Here is a 17,942-nt window from a genome sequence, read left to right on the forward strand (position 1 = left end):
AATTACCATATTTTATTCATCTCATCTCTCACATGTCTCTAAATTAACCTTCTCTACAGGACAGTAATGAAGTCTGGCCCGGAGATAGTCAAGGCTGGTTTACGTTCCTTCTTTGAGGGTGCATCTGAGGACATTGAGAAGATGGTGGAGAATCTAAAACTTGGAAAGGTTTCTCAGTCCAAAACTCAGGTCAAGGGTGTATTCCAGAATATCAATTACACCACAGTGGCCCTTTTGCCAGTTCTGACATCGCTTTTTGAGCACATTGCTCAACATCAATTTGGAGATGATGTTATATGTAAGTTACTGGTTTTGATGTTGGGAAGGGTCATCAAAAAAGTTCATGTCAAACACAATAGGCTGAAAGAAATAGAATTTGTATGGAGTTAAGAAACCTCAAATACTATTCCCAACCATATAGACTTACCAATGTGATTTTTATAATAACATAGTTTGCAGTGCCAAAAAAACCCTACAGGTGAGCCTATTCTCCAGTGTTAGAGTAGCCCGACCTACTCCACAAAGGGTCACCTTTTCCGATTGAGTTCAGTAGGTACGTCCAAAGAGCATACAGATAACACACTTAAGTGTCAGGTCAATATGACTCTTGTTCCAAAGACAGCGTTTATATCAAGCAGTTCATACAGTTCAAATTTTGGGCATGTAAATTCGAGTAAATAAGCAACAATCACTGTTTTAATTAATGTCAAAAAGTCACAGTCTCTTGGAGTACTGTCACAAATCAAATGGTAAATTCCAAGAAATAAGCAAGGATCATTGTTTCTTTGGTCAAAACGCCACAGTCTCTTGGAGTCCTGTCACAAATGAAATGGTAAATTCCAAGAAATAAGCAAGAATCATTGTTTCTTTGGTGAAAAAGCCACAGTGTCTTGGAGTACTGTCACAAATGAAATGGTAAAATCCAGTATAATAAGCAAGAATAAGTGTTTCTCTGGTCAAAAGGCCACAGTCACTGAGAGTACTGTCAGCACATTACACATTACAGAATAGCAGATTAATATGATAGCTCTCATACCAATAATGTCGCCTCCATGAGCCAATTTCCCTAACTCCAAATCCCTGGACTAAAGACTTATCTCCATAAATCTAATACCTTTAACTGGTAATATTATTACACTTAAGATATAATTTCAGGCCCCTTTTCAACTTGATTTTACTATAACAGCTCGCTCTGGCAAAATGTTTCATAGTGTCACTGCTCTTAGAGTAAAGAATCCCCTTCTACATAGTGGATGTTCTTTCGACATGGGACAGAATTGCTGCAAATTTTAACTTCAATTCTGATTTGCGCAAGTAAAATCTGCAGCACTTATACAGTACGAGGCAAGCAAATTAGATTTTGTAAATGTCACTCACATGCTGCAGACTTTTTTCTAAGTGGAAATTGACCTGCGGTGCTGATTTTAAATCCACAGCATGTTAAATTTTGCTGCTTTTCAAAACGCATTTGTCCTTTTCAATGTAGAATCTCATCATTCCCAGCAAAATCAGCATATAACACATGTAGATTTTGCTTCTGATGTGCTGCAGATTAGCTTATGTTAAAAGAAAAGTTTTTAAATAATAGAAAAATTTCCCCATTTAGAAATAAAGAAATAATAAAAATCTTTTTTTTTATTTTTTTTTTTACTTGCTTGTAAACGTCGGATACCTCAAAATATAGAATGGCTTATCATCTATAATAAACATCGTAAAATTGCTATTTTCGGTCACAAAAAATGCAATAAAAAGCGATCAAAATGTCATTAGTACCCAAAACTTGTGCCATTAATAAATTCAGCTCGGCACATAGAAAAAAAAATCCCTCAAGCAACTCCATCAACAGAAAAACAAAAAAGTTCTGGTTCTCAGAAAATGGTGACACAAAATTCAAGGTTCAGAATTTTTTTCACCCACTAAAATAGAAAAAAAATAGAAGTAGCCTAAAAAATCATGTTGCCAGGTCATTCTTACCACACAATAAATGCTGTAAAAATGAAACACACAAAAAAAACAATATATTAAGGGCCTCGCTTCCATTATATACCTTGTATAGTACAATCATCTTTCTACTCTTTATTACACTCATTACATTTTTTTTTATATAGTTGCATTACACCATTGACATGTTGTCTTCTTCTGTCACGTTAGTGGATGATGTCCAAGTCTCCTGCTACAGAACTTTGTGCAGTATCTACTCTCTGGGAACCACCAAGAACCCCTATGTTGAAAAGTAATGATGTTCATCTTGATGTTTAATTATTACAAATAGTGGAAATGGTTAATTTCTAGATGTAAACTTTATACCTGTGTCCTATATCAGACAGCGGCCAGCTTTGGGAGAGTGTCTGGCCAGACTTGCCGCTGCCATGCCTGTGGCTTTCTTGGAACCACACCTGAATGAGTATAATATCTACTCGGTTTATACCACCAAATCTCCTCGGGAGCGTGCCAGTAAGTATGAGAACAAAACACACGTAAAAAAAATCACTTCTCATCAAGTTCTTTTCTAAATTTTGACTTTTTGAAATTTTTCATAGTTCTGGGTCTTCCCAACTCTGTTGAAGAAATGTGTCCCGACATACCTGATCTCCAGACTTTGACTAAGGAAATCTCGATGTTGGCTGAGTCTGGTGCTCGATATACCGAGATGCCTCATGTAATTGAAGTAACATTGCCTATGCTGTGTAATTATCTTCCTCGCTGGTGGGAAAGAGGACCGGAGAACATCCCAGATGATTCTTCACCTTGCTGTACAAGTGTCACTTCTGAACATCTCAATGCCCTTCTGGGAAACATCCTCCGAATTGTTGTCAACAACCTTGGTATAGATGAGGCCTCCTGGATGAAGAGGCTAGCAGGTATTTTAGAAGGCTTAGTTTGTGTTTTTGCAGGATAGTCAAGGACACCAAGATTGTAACATATATAAAAATTTTCTCCGCCAGTGTTTGCCCAACCCATTGTAAGCAAGGCAAAGCCGGAACTTCTTCGATCCCATTTTATTCCCACCATGGAAAAGCTGAAAAAACGGGCAGGAAAAGTTGTGGCAGAAGAAGATCAGCTCCGTCTTGAAGCTAAGAGTGAATCTGAAGATTCGGAGAGTCTGATTCGTGATGAGTTCTCTGTTTTATGCCGAGACCTCTATGCTCTTTATCCTCTACTTATCCGCTATGTGGACAACAACAGGTATAATAACCAACAGGACACTAAGTGACTACAAAAAGATCAAGGTTTAATGTGGGTCATCCTAATGAGCCATCAAAATCTCTTATTGCAACCTGGAGTGATATTGGAATTACCAATACATTGCATTGCTTATTTTCTAGAGCAAACTGGCTGACAGAACCCAACTGTGATGCAGAAGAACTTTTCCGCATGGTTGGAGAAGTGTTCATCTTCTGGTCCAAGTCCCATGTAAGTTCTAAATCCTAATATGAGTATATGATAGCTGGTATCCACCCTATATAGAGCAGGCTCAGCTCTCGGGGCCGTTCCTTACATCCTGATCTGACGTGAGACCTACATGTCCATCATATGTTTAACAAGCCTTGTAGCATGACTAAGGCAAGTCTGACACCAATCTGCAGACAGCTGTTTCATGCTACTTACACTTAATCAAAACAGAGTTTGGTTAGCTGAATGAGAAGTCCTTGGTGCAGCTTTTCAGGGTGGGGAGAACTGGCTTTCCTTAAGGATACCAACTGAGTGCGGAATTTCATTGGCATTACTCCACAGGAAAAAATATTTTGCTACTTTGAAGCCCAAAAGCCCTGGTACCTTTCCCTCAATATACTACCAATAACTTTTGGAGAAGTGAAGAACACTCCTAGAATTTTTTTCATAGCTTACATGTAGGAAAAATAAATATTTTTGAAAAATTAAGATTTCAAGTAGAAGTACCAGTTATGGTATGAAAAATGCATAAACTAATATTTATTCTTCTCCACTAGAACTTTAAACGAGAGGAACAGAATTTTGTGGTCCAGAATGAAATCAACAACATGTCCTTCCTCACCGCAGACAGCAAAAGCAAAATGTCCAAGGTGGGTCGACCATTTAGAAGCATCTCCATACAGTTCTTCAATGAGCTCTTGAATTACATCTTTTACATGTACCTCCTACCGCCATGACAATTACAGACCTCTAACGAATCCCATCCTCTGTTTTGACACCTACCTTATTTTCCTACATACTACATCGTAATTTATCATGGACAAATAATGCTAAGTGCGCACAAATGTATGGTGACAACTCCTACATAAGGAATATACACTATATAGGTAGGTTTTCATAACGTGAAAGATTCTAGAACCAACAATGGACGAGATGACAACCAAGCTACGTTCTAGAGTGGTCATCGGAGATGTTCTTGGTGTATTGTTTGGTGTTACTAGTCTAGTTCTGATTCCAATTAGGAATTTCTCATGAATCTTTTAGTATTATGTATATTTTAATTTTACATACCCAACTTTTTTTTCAACTTTTTTTTCTTATTAGATGTTCTTCATTTCCAGTTTATTCTGTAACATACTTATATGCTTCTCTCTTTGTTCCCTTGTTAGTCTGGAGACAGCCAGGTCAGCAGTCAACCTCTTTTCTTGTGGTGGGGCTGCTGCGTTATTGCCCTCTGCCTGTGTGGGAAGCATGGCTACTTCCGTCTGTCTGTCCTGCTTTCACTTGTATATCACTTCTGTCACTGAAGTGCTGTGCAACGCTGTACAGTGTTGGCCGCCCTTAGTTTGTACAGTTCTTAGCTGAAACAAATATTTAATTAATCCTATAATAATAATTTCAGGACTCCTTTCACTTTACTGCCTAAAAGTTCTTGTAGGATATCCTACATATATGCTTACTATAAGGGGCGGTACAATGTAGGGAATTTAAGTTATGGTTTTGTTTATTCCGATCTTACATCATTGTAGATAAAGACTAAGGCCTTTTTTAGTCCATCACACAGTCCGCTTCTTTACCTTCACCTTCAAGGTCATGACTCAAGGTTGAATACCCTGCAGTTCACTTTGATAGGTGACTTTAAAGGGGACATATCACATGTCATAAATATGTAATTTTTATACCTGGTGTAAATGCCGCTGTTCTCCTGAATCCGGCGATGCTTTTCCTTTGCTCCTGCGCCTCTCCGTTCCTGAGATATGGCCTCCTCTTTCCTTGATGTAAATTGAATTGTTAGCACTAAGTGGGCGTGGTCCACAAAGCTGCTCTATTGGCATCTACTGATGACCACGCCCACTTAACTTAAAATACTGGCATAACATACAGATAAAAGGGGGCCATATCTCAGGAACGGAGAGGCGTAGGAACAAAAGAGAAACAACGCCGGATTCAGGAGAACAGCGGCATTTACACCAGGTGGTTAAAATTACAACAAAAATAAGAAATAAAATTAAACAAGATTATACTCTTCTTGAATTTTATGAGCCACATTTTACAAAATGCAGAACGAGGTCTAACTATTGGACTATTTAGGTTGTCCATTGTACATCTTAATTAGAAGCATAGCATATCATCATTGGAGAAGTCCCTCAAACATGGCAGTGGTTAGCAGGACCCTTCAACCTATTGCCCATTGGAAAGGGTTATGAGGCCAACCCACCTAGTTCCACATGTACCTGGGGTGATAATTGGACACCTTTATGGCCCGTATACCACTAGTTAAGGATGATAATTACCAAACTAGACCACATTTTGCAGATCTTTCTCACAGAGGAGCTGTCAGGAGTCATTTTCTTTTTTCTTTTTTTTTTTTGTCAAAAAAGTGAAAGGAGGTCAGATAGACAGATGATTTTGCATGTTCTCTGCAGCCACTCCAGAGACAGGAATGGCTGAGTGTTTTGTGCCTGAGCAACACATGGCACGTCAAATGTGTTGGCACAGAGTGAGGGCACAGATGTGGGTGACATCCGAGGCGCGGGAAGGCTGCACCCTTCCAAAAATCTGCTGTTTTGTTTTTTCTTTTGTTGTTTTTCTTTAATTGCTTTATTGTATTCTTCTGTGTCTGCCTTGGAGGGTGATGTTTTTCTGTGGAATTCTTCTGAAGTTTTTTTTTATTTTTTATTGTATATTTCTGGCAATGTATTCAAAACAGAAATGCAGTCTTATTTCACGTCAATTAACATGGACATATGTTTGGTAATGTAGTCTATGTAAAAACATTAATGTGTGCGCAAAGACGAGAAATGTTATGGAAAGCAAATCTTCTACTGGTCCAACAATAATATATCTATTACTTGATGAATAATGCACTAAGGCTGGGATTTTTTTGGGATCGGAGTTTGATCAGAGTGTGGTCTGGGTGTCATTAGTTGTTTTGTACGTGGAGTAAAAAGGTTTCTCCACCCTCTCCTTTCTGACAGTCCGTGAAAAGCGGACTGCACTCAGAAGTCATTCGAGTGCAGTCCAATTTTTCCACGGACCCATAGACTTGCATTGCCAATTTTGTTCTGACCCTCGGATCAAAATCGGACATGTCTCCACAATTTTTAACGGACAGCTTGGTCCGTGATGTCATGTGAATGGCCCCATAGACTATCACGGGTACGAGTGCTATCCATGAAAAACACGGATAGCACTCATATGTAAAAATCCGAAATCTCAAAGACACTTTAAATACAGGTTTCCAAGTTCCTTTTTTATATTGTAGTCCCTTAAAAAATATTGTTCACTGCCAAAAAAAGCAAAAAAACGAACCCAACAGTGTTAAAATTAAATAAATTATTTTTTTTTTCTCATTTACCAGACCCTTGTTGTTCCTCTATATTTCTGTCGGTGTTACCCTGCTGAGTATATTGCTTTCTTTTCCTGTGAGGGGTGTCAGGTGACACTGCAGTCAATCATCAGCTCCTGATTGACTGCAGCAGTCATGTTCTGTCTGAGCCGAAGCAGGGACATATCTATAATAGGTGCAGGGGTTGCAATAAGGTTTCTTTGGCCCATATGAAAAGACCATTACTATTAAAGACTTGAAATAATTTGGGGCCCCGTTGATGCTTTTGCAATGGGGCACAGGCATGGATCCGCTCGGCTTCAGGCCCTCCTTTAATGCTGCATAGGCAAAGCGCAATTAGCACAGCGATGCAGCCATGCCGCTGGTCCAAACTGTCAATCAAGTTAAACACTCCGCCCCCGCGGCAAGCAGGAAGCCAGGAGGGTGAAGAAGAGAAAAACCCTTCACACCTCTAAGACGTCCTGTACAGAGCAACCTGCGATCTGAATGACTAGAGCGAAAGGATTATTGGACCTGATTACATTACCCCATAGCTCCATTTTATTTATTCTGAAAGTTTGGCCAGAGTTTAATATTTAATACTCAACAAATCCACAAAGGAAGACTCCTAGTTCTCCTAGACGGAAACATAAGATTGCATATACAGGTGCATCTCATTAAATTAGAATATCACCAAAAAGTTAATTTATTTCAGTTCTTCAATACAAAAAGTGAAACTCATATATTATATAGAGTCATTACACACAGAGGGATCTATTTCACTTGTTTATTTCTGTTAATGGTGATGATTATGGCTTACAGCCAATGAAAACACAAAAGTCATTATCTCAGTAAATTAGAATACTTTATAACAACAGCTTGAAAAATGATTTTAAAATCCGAAATGTTGGCCTACTGAAATGTATGTTCAGTAAATGCCCTCAATACTTGGTCGGGCTCCTTTTGCATCAATTACTGCATCAATGCGGCAATGTGGCATGGAGGCGATCAGCCTGTGGCCCTGCTGAGGTGTTATGGAAGCCCAGGTTGCTTTGATAGCAGCCTTCAGCTCGTCTGCATTGTTGGGTCTGGTGTCTCTCGTCTTCCTCTTGACAATACCCCATAGATTCTCTATAATAGATTCTCTATGGGGTTAAGGTCAGGCGAGTTTTTTGGCCAATCAAGCACAGTGATACTGTTGTGTGTAAACCAGGTATTGGTACTTTTGGCAGTGTGGACAGGGGCCAAGTCCTGCTGGAGAATGACATTTCCATCTCCAAAAAGCTTGTCGGCAGAGAGAAGCATGAAGTGCTCTAAAATGTCCTGGTAGACGGCTGCGCTGACTTTGGTCTTGATAAAACACAGTGGACCTACACCAGCAGATGACATGGCTCCCCAAACCATCACTGATTGTGGAAACTTCACACTAGACCTCCAGCAGCTTGGATTGTGGCCTCTCCACTCTTCCTCCAGACTCTGGGACCTTGATTTCCAGATGAAATGCAAAATTTACTTTGCATTTACTTCGTGTCAGTGACTGCCTTCTGGACATCTGTCAAGTCAGCAGTCTTCCCCATGATTGTGAAGCCTACTGAAACAGACTAAGGGACCTTTTTAAATGCTTAGGAAGCCTTTGCAGGTGTTTTTTTGTTAATTATTCTAATTTACTGAGATAATGACTTTTGTGCTTTCATTGGCTGTAAGCCATAATCATCAACATTAACAGAAATAAACACTTGAAATAGATCACTCTGTTTGTAATGACTCTATATAATATCTGAGTTTCACTTTTTGTATTGAAGAACTGAAATAAATTAACTTTTTGTTGATATTCTAATTTAGTGAGATGTACTTGTATGTGTCCAATGAATAAGTAATAGAATAGAATAGAAAAAATAGTCTGCCAACACAAAATGACTGTTCAAACCAAGCACCGGTACTCAGTGCATCCTTGGCATGACCGAACCGTTTAGGGAACCTTCCCACCTACTTTGAACAAGGCGATAGATGTAAAATAAGTAGGTGGTGGGGTGTCCTGAACTGCTCGGCTGTGCCAAGGATGCTCCGAGCACCTGTGCTTGGTTTGTACAGTCATTTTCTGATGACGAATTCCCTGTTAATCTTCGTCAGTTATGTTTGTTAGTAGAAAAGGCAGAGGAGGATGTATAGGAAAAATACCTAAGGATTTACAATACAATGTATACAATGTATACAATACATGTGCGTTTTGTTATAGTATATTATTGATGTACCTATTGTTTGTTTCCTATATATTCATGTATTGTCATTTGTCCCGAATTATCATGTCTCCTTCTACTAATATCTCCCCTTCTGTACAGACATGAAATGCTATCCTTCATGGGAGTCAATCATCTGCGTCATCCATCTGCATGGCCTCACCATATTTTATGTCTGTCCATACTTTATAATGCTGTGGTCAAGTTTTGTAAAGGTTCATATCTTGTTCTATGTACCTTCAAGTCATCATCATCTCATCTGGTCTTATTCTTCATTGACAGATACATATCATAGGAGATGAGACAAACCATATATTTCATTTTTGTTAAAGTTTGAGTTTTTTTCCCTGTACTCCTATTTCTTTTTTTTACCGTTCAATGATTTCTAATCTCCCAAACATTAATCCTGATTAAAAAAAATATTTATCCCATTGAGGCATCCAAAAATATCTATGGCATGTATCTGCTGTGAGTTCTTCATTATTTCTCATACTTGATAACCTTGGTTCATGCATACTACTTCTCATACTCTTTCATACTCCTAGTATTTTATTCTTTTCTTACATGTCTGTACTCACCCACATCTGTGCGTTCCCTTCTAAGATTAAAGGGGCCGTCCTTTGATTTAATATTATATTTGTTTCTCTTCGATCTAGCAAAATAAACCATTTTTGTGTTAGAAAAATTACAAGAAAAATGGTCTGTTGTGAAGTTATTACTAGTTGTTACATACTTAGCGTGGTGTCCCCTGCTCTCTGAACGTCCTCCCAATTTTTCTAGTGCTAGTGGTCGCACATGCTCAGTATCTCAGCCCAACTTACGGGATTCTCTTCTTCACGGGACATAGAGCAGTAAGAATCTTATACTATAATCCTCTTCTGATCACCAATGATGTTCTGAGAAGGGATTAATAAAACACAAGGGGGCGTCATAACAAGTATGTAACAGTAATAATAATACACATGAATGCGTAAAAAAAACAAACATGTGAAAACAAAGTAAAAATTGTTGATTTGTTAAATCTAACAGTATTTATATTATATCCTAATATAATCCATAATATTAAATCCTAAAATGACCCCTTTGACCATATCGGTTTCCACCTTGTTAGCTGAATGCTCATTTCATAATGCTGTAAACTATTTCCATACTTCGTGTTGTACCATCCATCACTCTGTAGCGTAAAATATTACAAGACCACTATATATTGTATGTGCTGCCTCATTTGTTGCCTAAAAGTTGAAGATAGTTTATCTTACTGGTATCACGATGAACAGTTTGATAAAAGTCAGTAGGACTTGTAATATGGAAATATTGGTCAATGTCAAATGGTAGAAGACTTGGGTATATTGACGACTACAATCATAAAGATTCTATGATACAGTCAGTAATGTCCTAGTAGTATCAACCGTAGTTGTATCAGATTAAAGTAATTAAGTCCATAATTTAATTATTTCAAGACTTTGGGGGAAAAAATGGACTCTTAGAGTGAAGGTTGGTGGTGGACTTTGGTTTTGGCTAGATCTTGGCAAAAAGTATTTAGTTCAAGTAGCTTCCAATATTTGCTGAACAGACACTTGGAAGATTGCAGCTCATGGCTGGATGGATGAGATTTTGATGCCTTTTGCGATTGATGATCTGTTAAGGTGTTTGATTTGTTTCTTGGTGTCACACTTGAGCTGAGTTGCATGCACTGCATATTTCCAATCTTCTCATTCCAAGACTAGATGATCTAACTTTCCGGTTCCCCTTTAGTCTGGTGGTTCTGATCAGGAGCGCACAAAGAAGAAACGCCGTGGGGATCGGTACTCTGTTCAGACATCACTGATTGTGGCCACCCTCAAGAAGATGCTTCCAATTGGGTTAAACATGTGTTCCCCAACTGACCAAGAGTTGATCTCATTAGCCAAGACACGCTATGCACTGGTGGGTGTCATCCCGAAAAACATTTAGTATAGTCTTTTAATCTTTAATGTTGTCTCCATTGATCTTGGTCACTCGTTGGGTTTATTTTGCCATTTCTCTACAGAAAGACACAGATGAAGAAGTGAGGGAATTCTTGCAGAATAATCTTCACCTACAAGGCAAGGTTGGTGGATTCTGACCTAATCTTAAAGTATACTAAATGTTAACAATATGTAATTAATTGACATGTAGGCCTGTAGAATGTAAGCCCGCAAGGGCAGGGCCCTCATCCCCCTGTACCAGTCTATCAATGGTGCTATATAAATACATAATAATAAGATAGAATATGTTCATGATGAGGTACCATACAGAGGTGTCATATAGCGGCACATCGAGTACCTATGACTGCATGGTACCAACCTATGTGGACGCTAGCACATGGCTTTGCCATTTTTTTTTGTGTCTTGCTATTATAGGCTCATGACCTATCCTATCTCTTCACTCTATACAGTGTGAGAATTCCTCTATGCGCTGGCAAATGGCCCTTTATAACAAAATGTCGGGGAAAGCAGAAGACTCCAATAACCCTGAGAAGATAGTGAAGCGTGTGCAGGAAGTCTCCGCTGTGCTCTTCCATTTGGAACTGGTGAGAGATTTTGAATGTTTATCATCGTATTTTTGTCGTATCCTTTTTTTTTTCCTTTTCCATCATCTTGTCCTCACTGATTTGGCTTTTGCCCTCTTTGCTTGCTAGACTGAACATCCTTTCAAGTCCAAAAAGGCCGTATGGCACAAGCTTCTCTCCAAGCAACGTCGTCGTGCTGTAGTGGCTTGCTTCAGGATGACTCCACTATATAACCTTCCTAGGTGAATAAAAAAAAAATTAAATATCTGGCTGATATTTCGATAATAAACTATTTGCATCTTTAACCAATTACCAACATCTGTCATATATGTTCGGCAGAAGTCAAAAACAGTTGTATGGGGTGAGCTCAAGAGCTGTACAAGTTCTATATTATAGTAGAAAGCTGGTAATCCTGCTGCAATGGCTAGGATCCAAGATAACTCTGATCCAGTCTGTTTAACCCCCTTAGATGGACGAGAGAATGGCAACAGTAGCATCTAAGCGGTTAGATAGGAGGAGGAGCTAGCTCTTGTCAGAGACAAGGCTTAATAGTACAACTCTGACAGGACAATAAAAAGTAATAATACAGAAGTATTCCAGAGTATTATACAAATGATTGAACAATTTGCATGTTCAAATCCTCAAATGGAACTGAAAAAAAGGTAAAAAATAAACCTTTCTGGAATCTCTTTGTGCACATACACTGTGTGCAGAATTATTAGGCAAGTTGTATTTTAGAGGATTATTTTTATTATTGATCAACAACTATGTTCTCAATCAACCCAAAAGACTCATAAATATCCAAGCTTAATATTTTTGGAAGTTGGAGTGTTTTTTTTTTAGATTTGGCTATCTTAGGAGGATATCTGTTTGTGCAGGTAACTATTACTGTGCAGAATTATTAGGCAACTTAATAAAAACCAAATATAATCCCATCTCACTTGTTTATTTTCACCAGGTAAACCAATATCAGTGCACAAAATTTAGAAATAAACATTTCTGACATGCAAAAGCAAAAACCCAAAAAATTAGTGATGAATATAGCCACCTTTCTTTATGATGACACTCAACAGCCTTCCATCCATAGATTCTGTCAGTTGCTTGATCTGTTTTCGATCAACATTGCTTGCAGCTGCCACCACAGCCTCCTAGACACTGTTCCCAGAGGTGTACTGTTTTCCCTCCCTGTAGATCTCACATTTTATGATGGACCAAAGGTTCTCTATGGGGTTCACATCAGGTGAACAAGGGGTCCATGTCATTATTTTTTCTTCTTTTAGACCTTCACTGGCCAGCCACGCTGTGGAGAAGTTGGATGCATGTGATGGAGCATTGTCCTGCATGAAAATCATGTTTTTCTTGAACGATACCGACTTCTTCCTGTACCACTGCTTGAAGAAGTTGTCTTCCAGAAACTGGCAGTAGGTCTGGGAGTTGAGCTTCACTCCATCCTCAACCCGAAAAGGTCCCACAAGTTCATCTTTGATGATACCAGCCCATACCAGTACCCCACCTCCACCTTGCTGGCGTCTGAGTCGGAGTGGAGCTCTCTGCCCTTTACTGATCCAGCCTCTGGCCCATCCATTTGGCCCATCAAGAGTCACTCTCATTTCATCAGTCCATAAAACCTTTGAAAAATCAGTCTTAAGATATTTCTTGGCCCATTCTTGATGTTTTATCTTGTTTCTTGTTCAAAGGTGGTTGTTTTTCAGCCTTCCTTACCTTGGCCATGTCCCTGAGTATCGCACACCTTGTGCTTTTTGATACTCCAGTAACGTTGCAGCTCTGAAATATGGTAAAACTGGTGGTGAATGGCATCTTGGCAGCTTCACGCTTAATTTTCCTCAATTCATGGGCAGTTATTTTGCGCCTTTTTTGGCCAACACGCTTCTTGCGACCCTGTTGGCTATTTTCCATGAAACGCTTGGTTGTTCGGTGATCACGCTTCAAAAGTTTGGAAATTTCAAGACTGCTGCATCCCTCTGCAAGACATCTCACAATTTTGGTCTTTTCAGAGCCCGTCAAATCTCTCTTCTGACCCATTTTGCCAAAGGAAAGGAAGTTGCCTAATAATTAAGCACACCTTATATAGGGTGTTGATGTCATTAGTCAGCACCCCTCCTCATTACAGAGATGCAAATCACCAGATTTACTTAATTGGTAGTTGGCTCTCAAGCCTGTGCCGCTTGGAGTAGGACAACATGTATAAAAAGTATCATGCGATCAAAATACTCATTTGTCTAATAGTTCTGCACACAGTGTATAGCAGAAATGTCTACCTTCAGCCGGCTATTTATCTTTATTTCTAATTGGATCCTACATTTAGTGTTGATTAATGTCTAAGTGATCTAAAGCAGAAGTAACTCCAATTTTATGATATAGAGCTCCAAATCATGCTTATAGAAAGCTACTTTAGCAGTTTACGAGCCATTTTTACGCATTGACACAGATTGTATATTACATTTTAATTCCATTTTTTTTGCAGACACCGAGCTTGTAACATGTTTTTGGAAGCCTATAAACACTCCTGGATTATGAGTGAAGCTCATGACTTTGAGGACAGGATGATTGACGACTTGGCTGTAAGTAGGGATAGAAAATTTTGCGATAAATGCAAAATGACCACGTGCAAATACATTTCATTACAGTGGTTTTGTTATAAGATAATGCCAAACTATTTGTACACTTAACCCAACATGGTTACCAACCATCCAGATGTTCCTGGACAGTCTGTAAAGATGCCAAAAATGTAGCAGTTGTCCATGAAAAACAAATTGCGCCCCTCTATGCCCTTCACATTGCCCCCTTGAGTTCACAGTTGGACACAGGGGTGCCATCTGATGATGGAGCATACTATTATCACGCACAAGAATTCTTCTGGAAGTGAAGTTTTTTGGGAAATTTTGCCATCGCCCAGAAAGTTTTGCCAACACTTCCAGTAATCTATCATTACATAATTGAATCTTCCAGCTATCCTAATATGTGTCATTTTCTTTTTCCCCAGAAGTCCAGCGAGGCCGAAGAAGAAGAGGAGGAAGAACTAGAGAAGAAGCCGGATCCACTCCACCAACTTATCCTTCATTTCAGTAGGACTGCTTTGACAGAGAAAACGTAAATATCGTGAAAGGAAGCTCAGTAAAATACTGTCCACATAAGCAATTATATAAAAAATACATTTCAAACTTATCCTATCAACCGTTTTCCTACAGAAAACTGGATGAAGACTATTTATACATGGCCTACGCGGATATCATGGCAAAGGTAAATTATTAAAAAAGTCCTTTGTCCACAATCCACAATGAGGCCACCACAGACATTAGTCTTAGGTCAGCTGAAACCCAATAATTTCAGTGAGACTGGATGATCTTCTACTAAGATGTGCTTCAGTCCAAATGTGGACCTCAAAGGTTCTAGTTCGAATGGAGGAGATGGGAAATGTAATGCAAAATATTTCTCCTCCAGAAGGAAAAAAGTTGTCTCTAGTGCCACCAATATAGGTAGCTTCTCAGTTTGCCAAAGCCTTTCTTGAGAAGAGCTACTTTGTAAGTGCAAAGCCAAAAAGTATCTTATGAAATGTAACACATGAAGTCTTTTGGTGGTCTTATTATGTGGTCCTCACAAACTATGGTTTCTCTTTGCAAATACGTTGTCTCCTTAACCCATTTGGCAGGTAATTTCTAGTTCCTGTCTCAGTAAGATATGTTGGTTACTGTGCCCTTATTTCACACAGAGTTGTCATATGGAAGAGGAAGGTGAAGAAGAAGGTGGCGGCGAGGAGGAAGAAGTTGAACTCACATTTGAGGTATTTCCTCAATATCAGTCAAATTTTTGCACCTGAAATGTAGAAGCTTCTAAAAACAATTTCTGTGGAATCTTTGGTCTTCTGTCCTGCCCATCCAAGAATATTAATCTTCAATGTCCATTGCTCACAAGTAGCTTTTTTCTTTCCTTATTCACAGGAGAAAGAGATGGAGAAGCAGAAGTTATTGTACCAGCAATCCCGTCTCCATAACCGTGGTGCCGCTGAGATGGTCTTGCAGATGATCAGTGCATGTAAAGGTGTGAACACTCCTAACCTAACAAATGGATAATCCTTTTTCATACTTTATCTAGATCTTTCAGTGTTTTTGGGTCAAGTCTTTATCTCACTCTGCCGATGTATCATAGGTGAAACTGGAGCTATGGTCTCCTCTACACTCAAGCTTGGAATCTCTATCCTGAATGGTGGCAACTGTGAGGTTCAGCAGGTAGGAGACACCTCTATTAGATGGACCATACTAGTCTTGCGAGTAATACAAATTATACATTTTTATCCATCCATATATATATTGATGAGATTATTGGTTTAATATTCTGGCTTTTACCTAGTCCGCTTTATTTATATGTTGCTTGGGTTGGATTTTGTAGAATTCAATATCTACGTCTGGTTTATGTGGCTTAATAGCCAACATGTTCCAGGTCCATTGTCTTGAACAAAAACTCTTCATTCCTGATGTTTTTTTTATTTTTTCAACAGAAAATGTTGGATTATCTAAAGGAAAAAAGGGAGGTTGGCTTTTTCCAGAGTGTGCAGGCCCTTATGCAGACCTGCAGGTGAGGAACTTTTTAGTTTTCAATAGACAATGGTTACCGTCTAATTCCAAGGGCCAACACAATCTACATATTTTCTGTGTTTTAGTCTTTCTTTTAGTTAGTTGTAGCATTTGTACTCCACAACCACCACCGATCACCATATTAGAGCCATTATCCGAAGGGACCATCATGTCAATGCCACAGATTTGACTCCCAATGGAAGATCTGAAACCACCTATTGTATTAGTGTAGATCTTGTGTGGTTGTCCTGAAGAAGGATTCGGTGTGTCTCTGAAACACGTTGACAATAAACCTGCACTTCATATCCAATTGTGGATTGTCATATTTCCAGCAGCGCAGGATACTTCCAGTACCCTGACATATCAGATCTTGTACTATGGCACAAAATTACCACAAATGAGTATTCGTACACCCAAGCTATCTGTCCTCTTTTAATCTAGTGTCCTGGACCTGAATGCTTTTGAGCGCCAAAATAAAGCAGAAGGACTCGGGATGGTAACAGAGGAGGGCACAAGTGAGTAATAAACCATCATTAATCTGATATATGATTGAGCGTTGGATTGTCATATATACACAAGGATGTTAAAAATAATAATAAGAATAATAATAAAAAAAAAAAACATAATAAGAATATAAATTTCCTGTATAAAATAAAATGTTTTACTTGTTTGTTGGAAGTCATTGATCGTCAAGGTATGGCATTTAGTATTCAAAATCATAAAAACTTTAAAGGAACACTCCACAAAAGACAGTGTCAAGGCCAATGAGTGGGTCATGCATGACATAAGGATTCTCTTTCTGGTGGTCTCTGAATCTGTATGTCCTACTCCATCACATCAGATCCTAAAGTAGATAACCTCCATTTTTCTTGGAGTGTTTCTTTAAACCCAGTACACTACTATGTGTCCACTACTATTTGTCAAATACTGCTCTATATCGTAAAAATAAGTTTAGTAATTTTCTATTTACTTTTTAAACTTTTTGAGTTTTTAAATATTAATATAGCCATATAATTATTAGATGTAAAGAACTACACAAATGTTTGTAAAATATCAAGAACATAAAATTAGGATTTTTAACGTAACTGATTTAGTTTATAATCTGAGCAGTGCAGTCTATATTTTAATTAACGTGCCCTTAAAAGACATCACTACTTTGGACAATCTCTACTTGATAGAAGGGTCAAGCTGATCACAAAGTGTTGGGATCCTCAACAATCAGTAACAATCTGTACAGAAATATAAGTGTTAAAAGTCCCTGCAGCGCAACCATAGTGAAAACAAAGTATGACAGGGTACACATTCACATAAATGGGTTGACTATGTGATGTCGGGAGGGCAGATCCTCCAGAGTGACCAAGAGATGAAGAGGAACATGAATGGAGGACCCTTCTCTATTAAAGGACTATTCCAAACTGGGCAAGGTATTACCTGTTTAAAGGATGGGTGAATACAGCGCTGTCCACCCACCTGCCAATCTATCCACCTACTCACATATCCACCCATCCATGTATCCACCTTATCATCTATCCACATACTAAGTTATCCACCCACCTCACCTATCCACTTACTCACCTATCCACCCACCCATCTATCCACCTACTCACCTATCCATCTACCTCACCTATCCACCCACCCATCTAGCCACCTACTCACCTATCTGCCCATCCATCTATCCACCCCCCATCTATCCACCTACTAAGCTAGCCACCCACCCATCTATCCGCATACTAAGTTAATCACCCCCCATCTATCCACCTACTAAACTATCAACCCCCCATCTATCCACCTACTAAGCTATCCATCCACCCACGTAATCACATATTCACCCACCCTCACATATTCAACCACCCATCTATTCA

The 17,942-nt window shown here is 38.9% G+C and overlaps 1 protein-coding gene across 13 annotated transcripts in view; it reads left to right on the forward strand.

Annotated features, from left to right (window-relative positions):
• Positions 1-17,942, forward strand: part of RYR1 (ryanodine receptor 1) — a 184,423-nt gene that overhangs the window by 139,419 nt on the left and 27,062 nt on the right. For 9 of the 13 annotated variants that reach the window (XM_073641635.1, XM_073641639.1, XM_073641642.1 and 6 more), the window contains 20 exons: positions 60-298; positions 2,152-2,233; positions 2,324-2,454; positions 2,541-2,861; positions 2,946-3,186; positions 3,327-3,414; positions 3,951-4,043; positions 4,563-4,577; positions 10,714-10,884; positions 10,988-11,047; positions 11,375-11,509; positions 11,618-11,730; positions 13,974-14,070; positions 14,493-14,599; positions 14,698-14,749; positions 15,219-15,290; positions 15,448-15,547; positions 15,656-15,735; positions 16,005-16,081; positions 16,522-16,595. In XM_073641635.1, coding sequence (XP_073497736.1) covers positions 60-298; positions 2,152-2,233; positions 2,324-2,454; positions 2,541-2,861; positions 2,946-3,186; positions 3,327-3,414; positions 3,951-4,043; positions 4,563-4,577; positions 10,714-10,884; positions 10,988-11,047; positions 11,375-11,509; positions 11,618-11,730; positions 13,974-14,070; positions 14,493-14,599; positions 14,698-14,749; positions 15,219-15,290; positions 15,448-15,547; positions 15,656-15,735; positions 16,005-16,081; positions 16,522-16,595 — 2,348 coding nt within the window. The remainder of the gene's footprint in view (positions 1-59; positions 299-2,151; positions 2,234-2,323; positions 2,455-2,540; positions 2,862-2,945; positions 3,187-3,326; positions 3,415-3,950; positions 4,044-4,562; positions 4,578-10,713; positions 10,885-10,987; positions 11,048-11,374; positions 11,510-11,617; positions 11,731-13,973; positions 14,071-14,492; positions 14,600-14,697; positions 14,750-15,218; positions 15,291-15,447; positions 15,548-15,655; positions 15,736-16,004; positions 16,082-16,521; positions 16,596-17,942) is intronic. The other 4 variants (XM_073641636.1, XM_073641643.1, XM_073641648.1 and 1 more) reach the window with 1 other exon arrangement.

This window comes from Phyllobates terribilis, unplaced genomic scaffold (assembly GCF_046119375.1).
Source record: "Phyllobates terribilis strain yellow unplaced genomic scaffold, ASM4611937v1 Scaffold_7__3_contigs__length_470593459, whole genome shotgun sequence".
Taxonomy (NCBI): domain Eukaryota; kingdom Metazoa; phylum Chordata; class Amphibia; order Anura; family Dendrobatidae; genus Phyllobates; species Phyllobates terribilis.